General features: G+C 44.0%; 1 protein-coding gene across 2 annotated transcripts in view; it reads right to left on the bottom strand.

Annotated features, from left to right (window-relative positions):
* Positions 1-14557, bottom strand: part of ADK (adenosine kinase) — a 250147-nt gene that overhangs the window by 150154 nt on the left and 85436 nt on the right. For both annotated transcript variants that reach the window (XM_026674199.2, XM_026674200.2), the window contains exon 4: positions 12556-12634. In XM_026674199.2, coding sequence (XP_026529984.1) covers positions 12556-12634 — 79 coding nt within the window. The remainder of the gene's footprint in view (positions 1-12555; positions 12635-14557) is intronic.

Genomic DNA, 14557 nt, shown 5'->3' with positions numbered 1-14557 from the left:
GTTTGTGTTTGAAGATTCTTATTTTGCAAATTATTTCTTGTCTGTTATCTTTTGACAAGTCTTGCAGTTTGGCAAGACTTGTGCTTATCACAGTTAATTATTTTGGAAAAGCATTACATGGTTTCTGTTCCTTTTGGATTGTGTTTGATTTGTTGGAAAGGGGCGTGGGTCAGAACACCCTCTCAGATTCAACGGGATAAAACAGGGGTCCCCAAACTTGGCAACTTTAAGACTTGTGGACTTCAACTCCCAGAATTTCTCAGCCAGCATAACCCCAGGAGTTCTCCTGTATCTCTCAAGTTGTGGGAGTTGAAGTCCACAAGTCTTAAAGGTGCCAAGTTTGGAAACCTCTGGGATAGAACATTAAGCGTTTCCTGCAATTGAGCATACTTTTCACATTCCTCCGGAATATGATTTTATTTTGCTTTGATTTCCATGCTAGGTAAATCCTGACCAAAAGCTTATTTTGGAATGTTGACAATCGCCTGGAATCAAGGAAGACTCTTGCATTGGTAGAGATGGCTGCAATTCTACAGACCCTCCTCAGCGGCTGGGAGTGGGAATCCAATGTATGCACACACGCACACCAATCTCTGAACCCTCAAGGACTCCTGCTGTTCTGAGTGCTCTTCCCTCTCCCCTCCCCCCATCTCTTCAAAACAGACTTTTAAGAAATGCAAACAGGAGGAGGAACCGGGAGTGGGGTTTTTTTTTAAAGAGAGAATCACTTTCCCACCCTCTTCAGCAAGCGGGAGAATTCTAATGGGAGATCTCTGGATCTAATCTAATTATTTTTCCATCTGTTGGAAGAACCAAAAAAAAACACACCAAAAACCCATTACACCTTTTGGGTTACACTTTTTGAAACGCATCTTTTTGTAGAAGCAAGCCAGTAGGAAAAGAAGTTTTTTAAAAAATTGAATCTTGCTATCTGCAAAAAGAAAAAGGAAAAAAAAGTGTACTACTCTTCAGCACCATAAATAAAGGAAATAAACTTTCATTCATACTGTAGACGAGCAATTCAGAATGGAGGAAAACGTCGACAAGTATCCACACACACCCCTCCCTTTTTAAAGTATATACCCCCAGCCGCAAAGACAGTGAAATTTCTTAGAAGGAAATAAATATCCCTTGGAGTTGTTGTACGGCTGCCAGATATTTAGTTCGCAACAGGAAAAAAGAAAGAAAAAAGATTAAGTTCCTTGGATGGCCCCCGAGAGGGGCTGAGATGATGCAGAACAGCAACTCATCCTGGAGGCTCTGCTAACACCCATGTCAGCTTCCATAGTCCTAAATCTAAAGCTGAGGGGAATTTGTGCTAACCAGACATTCTAGAATGAAGTCAGAGCTAGCTCAGTATCTATTCAAGCAGAAGGAAGCCATGCCCAACCTGACCGATTTTATGTTCCTCATATACAGGCATGATATTCCCCTCTGAAAAAAAAATCGGGGCCGGCCAAAAGAGACCCCGCGCCGCACGCCAAGAAATCGCACACACAACACCAATGCTACACACCCTTCCTTTCCAGCCGGTCAAGTGTGGATCAGCTCCGGAGCTGGGCAGCCGCTTCCCTGGTGGCGGGGCCGAGGCCGCCGCCTGGGGAGCGCCCGCTGCTTTCCCTCGCCAGGGCCGGGCGGTGGTGTGTTGCCCTGCGCCGCGTGGCCCCTGCCTGGCAGCACGCTTTTCGGCACGAGGCAGCCGGGTTGCCCAAGGAGCCCGGCCGGCCAGGCGAGGGGAAGGCAGCGAGGGCCCTGCCGGGCTGGGGCGGAAAACCCGCTTGGCAAGGGGCCGGGGAAGCCTGCGGGCGGAGAACCAAGCGCGCTGGGAGGCAGAGATTCAGCTAAGGCCGTCAGACGGAGAGACGGCTGGTCTGCTCCGGTGCCGCTGCTGCCGTTGCAAAGTGCCGCCGCGGCTCTTCCTTTTTGCCTTTCCCTTCCCGAGGCAACGCGGGACTGGAGCCGCGCGGAGCTGCACCGGTGGTAGCAACTCCTGACTCAAGGGGCCTCCGAGGGGAGGGGAAGGAGGAGAAGAAGGGGGGGGAAAGGTGGGGGGAGCGATTCCCCCAAAAATTGGAATTCCGATTTTAATCGGAAGAATATCATGTCTGATATATTAACTCCTGTAAAACTGGCTGGCTAGTAGGAAGGCCCGGCAGCTTTTCCCTTCTGAATTTGGAAAAATAAGAGGAGGGTCTGTGATAATAGTACAAGGGTCTTGTACGGACTTTATAGCTGCAGATTCATCCTGTTAGAACTAGATAATAATGGTCAGATCATAACGCGACCTCCTTCTCCAAAATCTCTAGTTTTGAAACTTGCTAGTTAGGCCTTTCTGCTTCCTGGAAAGTGATGGTCAAATAGAACTCTTCAACTGAATCAGTGGTCACCAACCGGTGGGCTGGGGACCACTGTGGTCCGCAAGAAAATTTTGGTGGTCTGCAGAGAAATGTCCCCCAAAGCACTCCCCCCAAAGCAATTAATCCAGGCTGCATGGGAACACAAGGCTGTGCCGCCAACATGGCCTGCCCACCCGCTGGCCCCCACCCTTCAGCCAAATGCAAACCTTACCTTGAGTAGAGCCAAGTAGAGTGAGATGGAACTGGAAGGTAAGACCAAGGGGGGGCGGAATCTGCCCCAAGGTGGCTTGCTGACGTTGGTGGGAAAGTCGATCCCGTATTCCAGAGCTGCAGTAGTCACAGGATTGGCCCTTTGGTCATCCCGGAGCAGCTCCTCCAGTCCATGGCAGGCCGGTGCACCTAGGTGGAGGAGCAGCTGCTCCGGGATGACCAAAGGGCCAGTCCTGTGACTACTGCAGCTCTGGAATATGGGACCGACTTTCCCACCAATGTCAGCAAGCCACCGTCAATCAAAATTCATATTAATGGTCTGCGGGGTTTAAAATTATGAGTTTGGTGGTCCCTGAGGTCCAAAAGGTTGGCGACCCCTGATCTTAATCACCAATCAAAAATGTTGAAATAGTTAGAGCCCAAGAGTTTTGGGTTGTGGCAAAACGTAGTCACCAAACCGGTAGTAACACCGATTAAATCCCACCCCTGCTTTCTATCATATGTGGTGGTCTTGTCCAGAAGCTAAAAAATACTGGACCAAAATAAGGCAATGGTTACAAGAAATTGTCAAAGAACAAATAGAATTTGAACCATGCTGGGGATATTCAAAAAGAAACATGATAAAAAGATTGAGTATATGGTAATGCATGTATTAACGGCGGCTAGAATATCTTATGCACAATGTTGGAAACACAATAACACCCCCCCCCGATGAATTGATAATTCAAAAAATCTTGGACTGTGCCAAAATGGACAAATTGACCCTAGAACTAAAGAAGAGTCAGAATATTACAAAATTTGGGAGATATGGTATAATTGGCTGGAAAATAGACAAATAGAAAAAAAAGAAAGAAAGGTAAAATAAGTAGAGGACAGATAAATGTATATAATCGCATAACAATGGATATAAATGTAAAATACACAAGAGACAGATATGTATAATATGAATGTTTCAGTACTGTTGATGTTATGATTAATTTTTCTTTTTTAAAAATGTAAAAAAATCAATAAATTTTCTTTAAAGAAAGAAAATGGGGGCATTTAGCAGCTCAGCTGCTTATCTTCCAAGTCAGCAATGGTAAGTAGAACAGCGAGGGTGTGTGTGTGGAATCAACTGTGCCGCACGATTGAGATGAGCTACAAGGCAGGAAATAAAGGACAGGATAAGGTGGGGCCAGGTGGGAGGGACCAGCTGATCATCGGAGCTACAGGTTCCCTTGAACCGGTCCAAACCAGCAGCATCTGTTTGTAAGTGTAGGACTACCTGCACTATGAACTAGATAAGGATTTTCTAATTATTCTGTGCCCCTTCATCTGTGACTGCAAAGAGCAACCATCTCCCAGAAAATTATTCTGCAGGAGTTCTCTTGTATCTCTCAGGACCAGCCCAGGGACCTGGTAGAGAGAGAGAGAGAGCAGAGTCGGTGGCCTCAACGGTAAGGATCCTCTCGTCCTCGGCAGAAGTAGCTCAGGCACTTTCACCTAATAGCTTTTTCCCTTCCTTTCTTTGAATGGTCATCTCTCTCTTCTGAATCATAAGAAGCTTTTGAAAGTCACTTAGCTGTAATAGCAGATAATGGTGTTCCCAGAAAGTCATTGTTTGAAGAAATACAATATGAAATGGAAATAGATTAATGGCTCCATGGGGAAAAAAAAAAAAAGAACAGATGCTAAAGGATGGAGAAAGCTGTTAGATGAAAATAAGGATAAAGGATACTCCAAGGTGCCTTAAAAACATCCTTGAAGCAGGGAACTGAAACAGAAACTGTACAAAATATAGTTGAGATACACAGACATACTGAAAACATAAAAAAGACTCAAAAGCTATCTGTGTAAAGAGAGATAATGTAACTAAAACAGAGTGCAAAGATGAAGAAAGTCCATCTGCATGTAATTGGATTGCGGCAGAATTCTGAAATTCATAAAGGCATTGCAAGATGGCAAGAGTTTGCCAGGCTTAGGGGTAAGGATATTAAACATGGTTACTAAGATCTAGGTTAGCTAGGTACAATTTCTCAGAGTTCTATAAGTTGTCACATGCTTATCTCTGTGCTCACAAACAGGTTTAAAAGTCTACTTGAATCCAGTCTAATAATCAAGCTAACAGGTCTGTAGTTTCCTGAGACTTCCTTCTTTCCTTTTTCAAAGATGGGGGATTTTGTTTCTTTCCGTTTTTAAAACCTTACAAGTTCTGCAGGGTTTGTATCTTTAGTAGTCTAGGTCTAGGATGTATCCACCCTGCCATAAAGACCTCAATTAAATTACTCCTTCCTTCCTTCCCTCTCTCCCTCCCTCCTTTCCTTCTCAGCTCATTCTGAGCTTTAGTCAGAGGTGGGATTGGAATAACTTAAAATCTAGCCAGGTATGCGTGGCCGGTTGGTCATGTGACTGGGTGGGTGATGTCACTCATCACACCCAGCCCCACCTCCCGGCCACTCACCTCAAAAGCAGAGGTAGGATTCAGCCAGTTGGGGCTAATCCCACCACTGCTTGGCCCTGCCCTCGCCCGTGTTTTGGCCTGTTTTTGGCCAGTTTTGGGGTGTTTTCAGGCTGTTTTTGGAGCCATTTTCAGGCCATTTTTCGAGCCATTTATGGTCCAAAAACCAGCCTGAAAATGGTCAAAAAATGGGCCAAAAACCATCCTGAAAATGAGCCAAAAATAAGCAGGGGATGGGGGGGGGGGGCAGCCAGTGGTGGGATTTGCCAGTTCGCTGAACTGCTCAGAATCTTAACTACCGGTTCAGTTGAACCGGTGCGAACCGGCAGCATCCCATCTCTGGCTTTAGTCCTATTAAGAGAGTTCCTACAATTTTTGGAGACTTCTCTCATTCTTTGGGTAGCCAGTCCTTCTTCCATTTCTCTTTGTCTCCTCACCATTTTAGAAAGCTCTATTTTTCTATGAGGATGGATCTATTTTACCCCTTTGTGGGGTTTTCTTTCCTCCAACTACGTCTTCGGTTTTGTAGGACTTCCCATCTTTCTGTGACCTTTCCCCTTCAGGATTTCAGTGTTATTTAAATGTTTCCTTGTACTCAGCTGATGCTCTCTGTGAAGCGAAGCTGCTCTTACCTGCTTCAGTTGGATCGTTTGGATGCGTTTCTTATTTGGATGCTGCAAGAAGTCGTTCCCAAGAACGAAGCTAACTCTGCAGAGAAGACACCTGGGCTGATTGGAATAGATCAGCCTCTGGTACAGATCTCTGAAGAAGCCAGCTTCTCAAACCAGAAAAGTAGCAGCTACATTTCATTTTTTGAGAATTTTTGTTGCTCTGTTCATTTTACAGCCAGTGCTGTTTCCCAAACTTTTAATGCCACTATCCAAACAAAGATTTATTTTAGCCTTCTGATGTTTTGCTACAGTAAATTTGGCAGCTGAGGGAAAAGAAAAGGAATTCATTTCCTCCTCCAAACCTATCTCAATTTAGCAGGCTGTTTGCTGAATATAAGCTGTGATTGCTCTTTTGATTGAATGTTATAGTTTACGAGGGATGAAGACTCGAAGAACCTGAAGCTTGGAGATCATATTCCAGGACTTTGTGCAAAAAATAAAATAAAAAAAATCCATTGCTTTGTAACCTATCCCCTGCTAGGACTCACCGGCAATAATAATAAATAAAAAATAGCATGGGATTATGTCACTCCACTTTACTAAACTAGCTTAACATCATAGAAGTTTGCACTGATTACTGCAATATATTCTATTCTTATTATTTTCCTTTCTAGTGTATTGAAAAAAATAAAATAAAAGCAAATTATGGACATAATTAGATAAACAGTATTCACAAAGCCACTTAATATAAATTTCTCTTTAATATTTCTTACAGTCATACCTTGGCACCCGACTGCTTCAAAACTCTTCAAATTTTGTATTCGACGCGTTTTGAAGCCAAAAAATTTGTCCATGCACTCATGTACATGCAAGGAAGAACTGATTGACACCAATTGCCTGGTGACTAGCTATTTCTTCTGGCCGAAATATCGGGCCATGTGGTGTTTCTCAGTACTTGTCGATTTTTAGTATCCGTTGTGTCTTCCGGAACAAATTACCGATTAGTGTAACAATATAAAACCGTATGACAGTGTCACAATATAAAACCGTATTATTCTAATGCAACACTTTTGCTAACACAATGGTATTAGCAAAAGTGTTGCATTAGAATAATACGGTTTTATATTGTTACACTGTTCAGAGGAAGATACTAAGTCTTAATAAATAAATAAAACGGGGCTAGTGCACAAATAAGTCAGCAAAGATTGAACTAGTTTAAGATACTTTTTTTAAAAAAATGGGTGCGATTTACAGGGAAGATTTCGGCTCAGTCGTCAGTTAGCAACGTTAAAATCAAAACTGAGCAGCAATATGGTCAAATATGGGTAGGCAAACATGCTTTTTATTTCCTATAGGAAATAAAGGGCCCCTCATGCCAACCCTGAGCTACGAATATTCTCCTTTATTATCAAAGTCACTTGAGAGTATAAGCTCTTCGGTAGTGGTCACCAACCAGTGGGCCGGGGACCACTGGTAGTCCGCGAGAAAATTTGGGTTTCTGCAGAGAAATGTCACCCTCAAAGCAACTAATCCAGGCTGCGCAGGAACACAAGGCTGCACTGCCCACATGGCCCATGCTGGCCCCCACCCTTTGGTGGAGTGCAAACATTACCTTGAGTAGAGCCATGTGAGCTGGAACTGGAAGGTAAGACCAACAGCGGGGGAGGGAAATCTACCCCAGGGTGGCTTGCTGACGTTAGTGGGAAAGTCGGTCCCATATTCCAGAGCTGCAGTAGTCACAGGACTGGCCCTTTGGTCATCCCGGAGCAGCTGCTCCTCCACCTGGGTGCACCGGCCTGCCATTGACTGGAGGAGTTGCTCCAGGATGACCAAAGGGCCAGTCTTGTGACTACTACAGCTCTGGAATATGGGACCGGCTTTCCCACCAACGTCAGCAAGCCACCGTCAGTCAAAATTCATATTAGTGGTCCCTGGGATTTCAAATTATGACTTTGGTGGTCCCTGAGGTCCAAAAGGTTGGCGACGCTTGCTCTATGGGACTTAAAACACCCCATAAGTTGCAAAGCTGTTTCTGACTAAAGAACAGTCAGTTATCAAGGGGAAAAAAACCTTTCTTCTTAGCTACTAATATGAAAATAGCATAAATCTACCTAATTCTCTCATCTTAATTCTTAGAAAAATAAGAATAAGGAATCAGGGGTTCCTTATCCAATTGAATGTTATGTCAGACACAGGGAGATGCTTGCCTAAGTTTTTTTTTTCTTCCAACTCTGAAGATCCTCTCAGGTTGGATGTTTACCAAGAACATCTGATGAATTTCTAATTAAGTCATAATTAGACTATTCAGGTTATTTGGTCCTTGGCTTTACTTTCTTGATCAAGGGTTTTGGTCCATTTCCGAAAATAAGAGATTGGGAGACCACCCCAATTATTAAATGTATCTATGAATTGATTCAGGAGGCTGCCACCCCCCTCCCCCAAAATCCATGTTCAAACTCTGAATCAAGCAAAAAACCCAACAAATTCAACTCATTGCGCAACCTGAAAAGACAAGACAGTGCAACTCAGCAAAATATTGGCCAGTTTTTGCGTCTTTGATGTATTCCCTTTATAGGGCTCCACTGCCTTAGCATTAAACAATGTCCGTTTCATTGTCTTCTTGCAAGCTTTTACGTTATTTAAGCTTGTATACCCCAGGTTTACCATCAAAGTGATGGTAAAATTTGGCTAGTTTTAAGCTTTTCTATTTTGTCTGCTGCTTGTCCAGTGAAAATAAATCCCAGTTTTGAAGTGTTCCTTGCATCTCCCCCGGTACTGTTAGCTTACTAACTTTTGTTTCATATGCTGATGCATTGCTGCCATTTGTACCATCTGTCCCTTTTCTCTTAAGTGTGCCGGATAAAAGCCAATGATCCATTTTTGGATTCCTAATTATAATTGCCAAATGTGCAAATTAATGATGGGCCTCACGTGCTCACACACACACGCACAATGGTGCACTGGGGTGTGACACAGCAGGCTCTTCTGCGAAAGGAGACGTAAGAAGCAGCAGCAAGGGCCTGATGCGAGAAGAAACTATGGCCGCCACCCCTTGCACATGCTCGCGCCCGGCAATCCTTGGTTTGTTGTCTCTTCAGCTGGGAAAGATCACATGACCAACTCACATGAACAGCCCTTATTTCTAAAGGGTTCCATCTTTGTTCGTTTGGTATAGGTTTCCAGCTAGTCACTTAATTACAGAATGCATTTTGAACTTCTGAACTTGTAGCTCAAAATACATTGGAACCTCGGGTCGCAAATGCTCCTGTTCACGACCAAATCGATTCAAAAAATGGGCGGCGAACAAAATCAGCGTGGAAAGATTCCCTTTCCGTGCCGATTTCCCCTTTGGCGCCATTTTTTGGTGTTTGTTTTTTTGTTTGTTTGCATATGTGCAGATGGTCATGCTTCCAGTCACAACCAAATCGGGTTGCGGATGAAATCCTGGAATGGATTACAATGGCAACCCAAGGGCTCTACTGTATTTTGAATATCAAAAAAAAGAAAAAAGGAAGATTATTGTCTAGGGCAGGGTTGTCAAACTCACGTCATCACATCAGCGTCACATGACATATCGGGACTTTTCCACCCTTTGCTAAACCAGGCATGGGCGTGGCCAGTGCGTGACGCATTCTGCCCAGAGGCCGGGAGTTTGATAGCCCTGGTCGAGGGCGTGTCAAATTTTTCAACTTTTAATTTCCAAACATTAGGGGTGCTCAAAAGTTGTGCCATGCCTCAGGGATTGTAAAAGTTATTTTGGTTACTTTAATATAATCGGTTGCTCAGAATTGAAACGTAACTCCAACAAACGAACAACCAATCACACCACCAATTGACCACATGGGCACACAGTTATAAGCTAAAGAGGAATAGGACAAGAAAACCCTGCTGATGATGTTACCTAGTGTTGTAATAAAACGTTCAGAAACTAAATTGAAACAAGCTTGGAGAGCAAACCTCTCCAAAATCTAGAACCCCAGCTACAAGTATTTTCTATTATTCTATAACCACATTAGTTTTTGTGCCCCAACCTATAGATCAGTGAGGGTTAGTGCTGAAAGTGTGTGCATGCACTCGCTTGCATGCTTGCACCCATGATGCAATGCACGCACGACCTCCCTGCCCCCGCACATGTGTGCACGACCCCCTGTGCATGCACTGCACACCTCTGTGCATGAGCGCATGACCCCGTGTCCACAGCATGCATCTCTGTGCATGCACGCAACCCCACACACACACCGCACGCCTCTGTGCATGCGCATGTGTCTCCCGACAATCAGCTGGCTGATGGGGGTGCGCATGCATGTGCCGTTGGGGCTCTTCCGGGCGACCTCTCGCGTGCCAGCAGAAATGGTTCTGCGTACCACTTCCAGCACGCATGCCATAGGTTTGCCATCACGGCTATAGATCATTGGCTCCCATGAAAATGATCAGAACTATTTTACTTTAAATAGAGACTTTCCAATGCAATTAAATTTATATAATGCAAAGTTCTAACTCATTTTCTCCTCACTTAATAAAATGGGAAGGGGGAAGAGATTAAAAGAAGACAAACTTTTCCTTATATACAGGAAGTCCTTGAGGTACGACTACAACCAGAATTTCAGTTGCTCAACAAGGCAGTTCTTAAGTGAGCCACGTCCAATTTAACAACATTTTTTGGCCATGGTTGTTAAGCAGGTAAGTCAATCATGTGTTTGTTAAGGGTCTCTCTCAAGGACGCGTGGATGCATGCTGGTTTCCAAGCCCACAAATTTTGATGACATTGCAGCTGTAAGGATACTATGACGGTCATAAGTATGAGGGGTAGTTGTAAGTCACTTTTTTGAGTTCCACTGCAACTTCAAACAGTCACTAAAACAAGTTGAATATTAAGTTGCAAATTGAGGACTAATAAGGGCACAGTTCTTACCTTCTGTCACTCTAAAGTCTCCTACCACTCAATTCTACAAGTTTAAGATCAATGTCATATATCAGTGGCCCCCAACCTTTTTTGAACCAGGGACCGGTTTCACGATTATTTATTCTTCCACGGACCGGTACCTGAGTAACGTGAGACTCCACCGCCATCGGGACGGCTCTTCGTTCAAAGCCGCCCCCTGCTTCGACGAAACTAAGGCGCGAGCACCCAAACGCCGCTTTCCAACTGAAAACCCGGAAGCAACCGAAAACCCGGAAGCGCCGTCGAAACAAGATGGCGGCGCCCAAGCTTTGCAGCCCAGTAAAAAATGATCCACGGACCGGGACCGGTCCGGGGACTGGTGGTTGGGGACCCCTGTCATATATGGCTTTCAGATTACTAGTTTACGATTACTCTGCAGTGTTGCTCAAATGTTTTCAGTCCCCGGTTCCTTCTTGGTGTTTGCTTCTCCAGGCCTCCACCTCCTCAAACCAGCCCCCAAACCAGTGGTGGAATTCAATTTTTTTTACTACCAGTTCTGTGGGTATGGCTTAGTGGGCATGGCAGGAGAAGGATACTGTAAAATCTCCATTCCCACCTCACTCCAGGGGAAGGATACTGCAAAATCCCCATTCCCTTCCTACCCTATTAACCTGCTTTCCAGCTCCGTTCTCCTGTGCAGGGCAACCAAAGAAGACCCAGCTAATCAGCTGGGACTTGGGAGGCAGAAAATAGAAGGGGTTGGAAGGGCCAGACAAAGGTGGGATTTGCCAGTTCTCTGAACTACTCAAAATTTCCGCTACTGGTTCTCCAGCACCGGTCAGAACCTGATGAATACCCACCTCTGCCCCAAAGTCACTTAATTTCCACATTGGAAGGGAGAAACTGTCAAACAGGTTCCTCTGCAAATCCCAAGATTCTTCCTTCCTCCAATTGTGTAAAGTTTTAAATCTGTTCCCAATTGTCAAGCTTTTAACAGGCCTTTAATCCAATTATTAGGTAGAAAACCTTCCAGATAATTTACTTCTTGACAAATTTGAAGTCTCAGATAAGAATGCTTAGTCTCCAGCAATCGTTGGCTTTATTCAAGGACATGTTTGAAGGGCGATGAAATCCCCAACTGCAAGACACCCTGTAACATTTAAATATCTTATTCAATTAAAGTAGGACATTTTATACATCTAACCCAGAAAGAGAACAGTGGCTGCAACTTTAGATGATCATTGTACACATAACCATCTCTTCCTACTGTTGGCAACAATAAAGTACAACCGTAGAATGTTGTGTTTATGCTACATAAATAAACACATTTTAGGATGAAAACATCTTTAAGTGTGATGACCTGGGGCGTGGCATAAAGGAAACACAGTCAAATAAGGAAGAAGAATCCCTTTAAGAATACCTCCAACTTTGCCCCCAATGTCCAGGTTACCTTCGGCTGGAGAAAAACTCTCCCAAGAAGAGTCTTTAAGTGGAGAAAATTCAGTCCGAAAACAAAGTACATACAAACAGTAACTAAAAATCCAAACAAACCATGCTGCAATAATTAACTTGACAGGGCAGGAGAAGGAATTGCAGACTTGAAAGCACAGCAAAACACATACAATTGGGAAGATGCCAGGAACACAGATAAGCCTCCACAATACCAGATAAATTTATGATTTGCTCCCAACAGCTTGCTGCATGCAGCTTCCCTTTTTAAACACTGCGTTCCCAGCTGCAGCTAATGAAGGGAATCAGGGCCCTTTCCTCCCTTGTAAGCCACGTAACTCACGTTGTTCCTTTCTCCGTTCCTCCCTGCATGCCCTAAAATGAAGAGGGGATGGGCCTGGGTCTTCCTCTGAATTCCCTCTCCCTTTGTTCTACCTCTCTCCTGCTCTGCCCAGTCGGACTTTGTCCTTCCCCAGTTTCCTTCACAGCCAACGGAGCCACATTCCAACTCCCTGTCAGCTGCTTGGCCTCTCCCTTGGAATCAGATTTTGACAGGAGCATGACATTAAGTCTTAACCTGGATGTAATTCATTGTGAAGGGGGACAAACCTGTGCCACTTTAACGGAATTCTGCGTAGACCCACCAGCATGATATTCTACCTTAAATTTTTTCACCAGTTCTTCAAATCTGAAAGAGATCACAGGGGGAAGGAAGAGAGAGGGAGAAAAAAAGAGGTTAGATTTTGTGATTCCGTGTATTTCAAAACTTCACGTTATAGAATGCTGTGTGGATTTGAATTTAAGGCAAGTGTCAAACTGGCGGCCCGTTGGCTGGATCTGTCACACGCAGGCCACACCTACCCCAGATCTGTGAAAGCAAAAAAAAAAAAAAAAACCATTGCATTACATCACGTGACTGTCAGCGTTCCAGAAAACCTCCACTCCAACAAATAACTCCAAGGCAGACATCTTCTCAAAAGTTCTGTTTTATTTGGATAGTAAACTGGCACATCTGGGAAATCTCAAATCTGAAAGTTCCGGGTTTCCTTGCAATAAGTAAAAAATTACAAATCCTTCCCCTAAACTCATCATTGCATCACACGCTCCAATCACCATCCATCCCAACTCGAGACGTCCCCTCACCCATGTGCAGAAATAACATGACCTTGACTTAGAAGAAGAATGCTATTATGTCTAACCACATACACTCCAAGAAATTCTCCCCTCCCCTTTTCTCAGGCTCAAGAATGTGACAGTGTGGAAGCGTCTGGTGCTAATATGGCTTCCAAAGCTGACAGCGACATCAGTGTGATGCAGCGAGTTTGACACCCGTGATTTAAGGCATCAATATAGCAACAGTTCAGTAGGAAATTAACTCCAATAGACCACTACTCAGTGGTGGTATGACACCGGTTCGGCCCGGTTCTAATGAACCGGTAGCAAAAAAAAAAAAAGCCTCCGGCGATCAGCTAAGAGGAGAAAGAAAAGGGCAGGATTGGCCCTCCCACCTGCGCCTGTGCTTTTCTCTTCTTTCTCCTCTTAGCTGATTGGCGCTGCAGGCCTCAGTTGGTGTGGGGAAAGCTGCGCGCACGTACAATCACCGAAGTGGTAGTGGAACAGAAAGAATCACACTGCCACTACGACTTGCTTTTGCAAGGGACCAGGTTGCTAAAGCAGGAACTGTTAATGTCAGGATTCCGGCAGCTACCCGCGTTTAAATCATGAGTCTTGAGCCAAACTTCCAAAACTTCAAAAGGATTTATTGGGAGTTAAAAGGTCCGGCATTGCCTGGGTTCATCCAACTCTGAGATACATCATTCATTGTCACCCTTGACCCTGGTTTCCCTCCACCCCCTGGGTGTATCGTAATTCATATTCTCCAATGGGACACATTCATAGCCAAGAGTCATCAATCACGTTCTCCAGTTAGAATTTTGCGTGGGAGAAACTTTGGTCACCTAGTTACTATCTTTGAAAACATTTATGAAATGCAGTTTTGGTTTTGCAAGCTGGTGCACTGCTCCTCCCTCCTTTTCTGTTGGCAACTCTAAAAAGACCATAGAAATATTTTATGAGTTGACAGTTTAAAGCATTATGAAAGTTTCCCCCCACCACCACATTTGTCTATTTGGTCAACCCGCAGAGGAAATCATGAGAAAACATTTTTGTGTATGATTGCAGTGACCAAACTACAGAAGAAAAAAATATATCCTTTAGCCTAGAAGCATGAAACCTGGCATATATAAAGGTCAGATTCCAGTAGGAAGGATCCCCAAAATTCCACACACTACACTGGATTTTAGTCAAAAGGCTGAGAAATGAGAACTCATAATGGCAATCTATTTCACCGTCATTTGAGAGAGTTAAAATGTTGTCAACTTCTAACAGCTCAATTTGCCTTGACTTTATATGAGATTATGGCATTAATCAGACCTAAGCAAACATATAATATAATGTAAAGCAATTTAATAGATGAAACTAAATGGCAAAGTCAATATTTAATAAGTTTGCACTCCGTTTGGAAAAACTTTTGAGTTCATGCTAATTGGTTTTTACCAACCCCAATTCCTGAACACTCCATCATTCTTAGATCAAGGCAGATTTGGTTCCT

This window comes from Notechis scutatus, chromosome 4, assembly GCF_049901735.1.
Source record: "Notechis scutatus isolate UNSWTSFEM ecotype Mainland chromosome 4, rNotScu1.2, whole genome shotgun sequence".
Taxonomy (NCBI): Eukaryota; Metazoa; Chordata; class Lepidosauria; order Squamata; family Elapidae; genus Notechis; species Notechis scutatus.
Note: the sequence above shows the minus strand (reverse complement) of the source record. Positions and strands in the feature narration are given on the sequence as shown.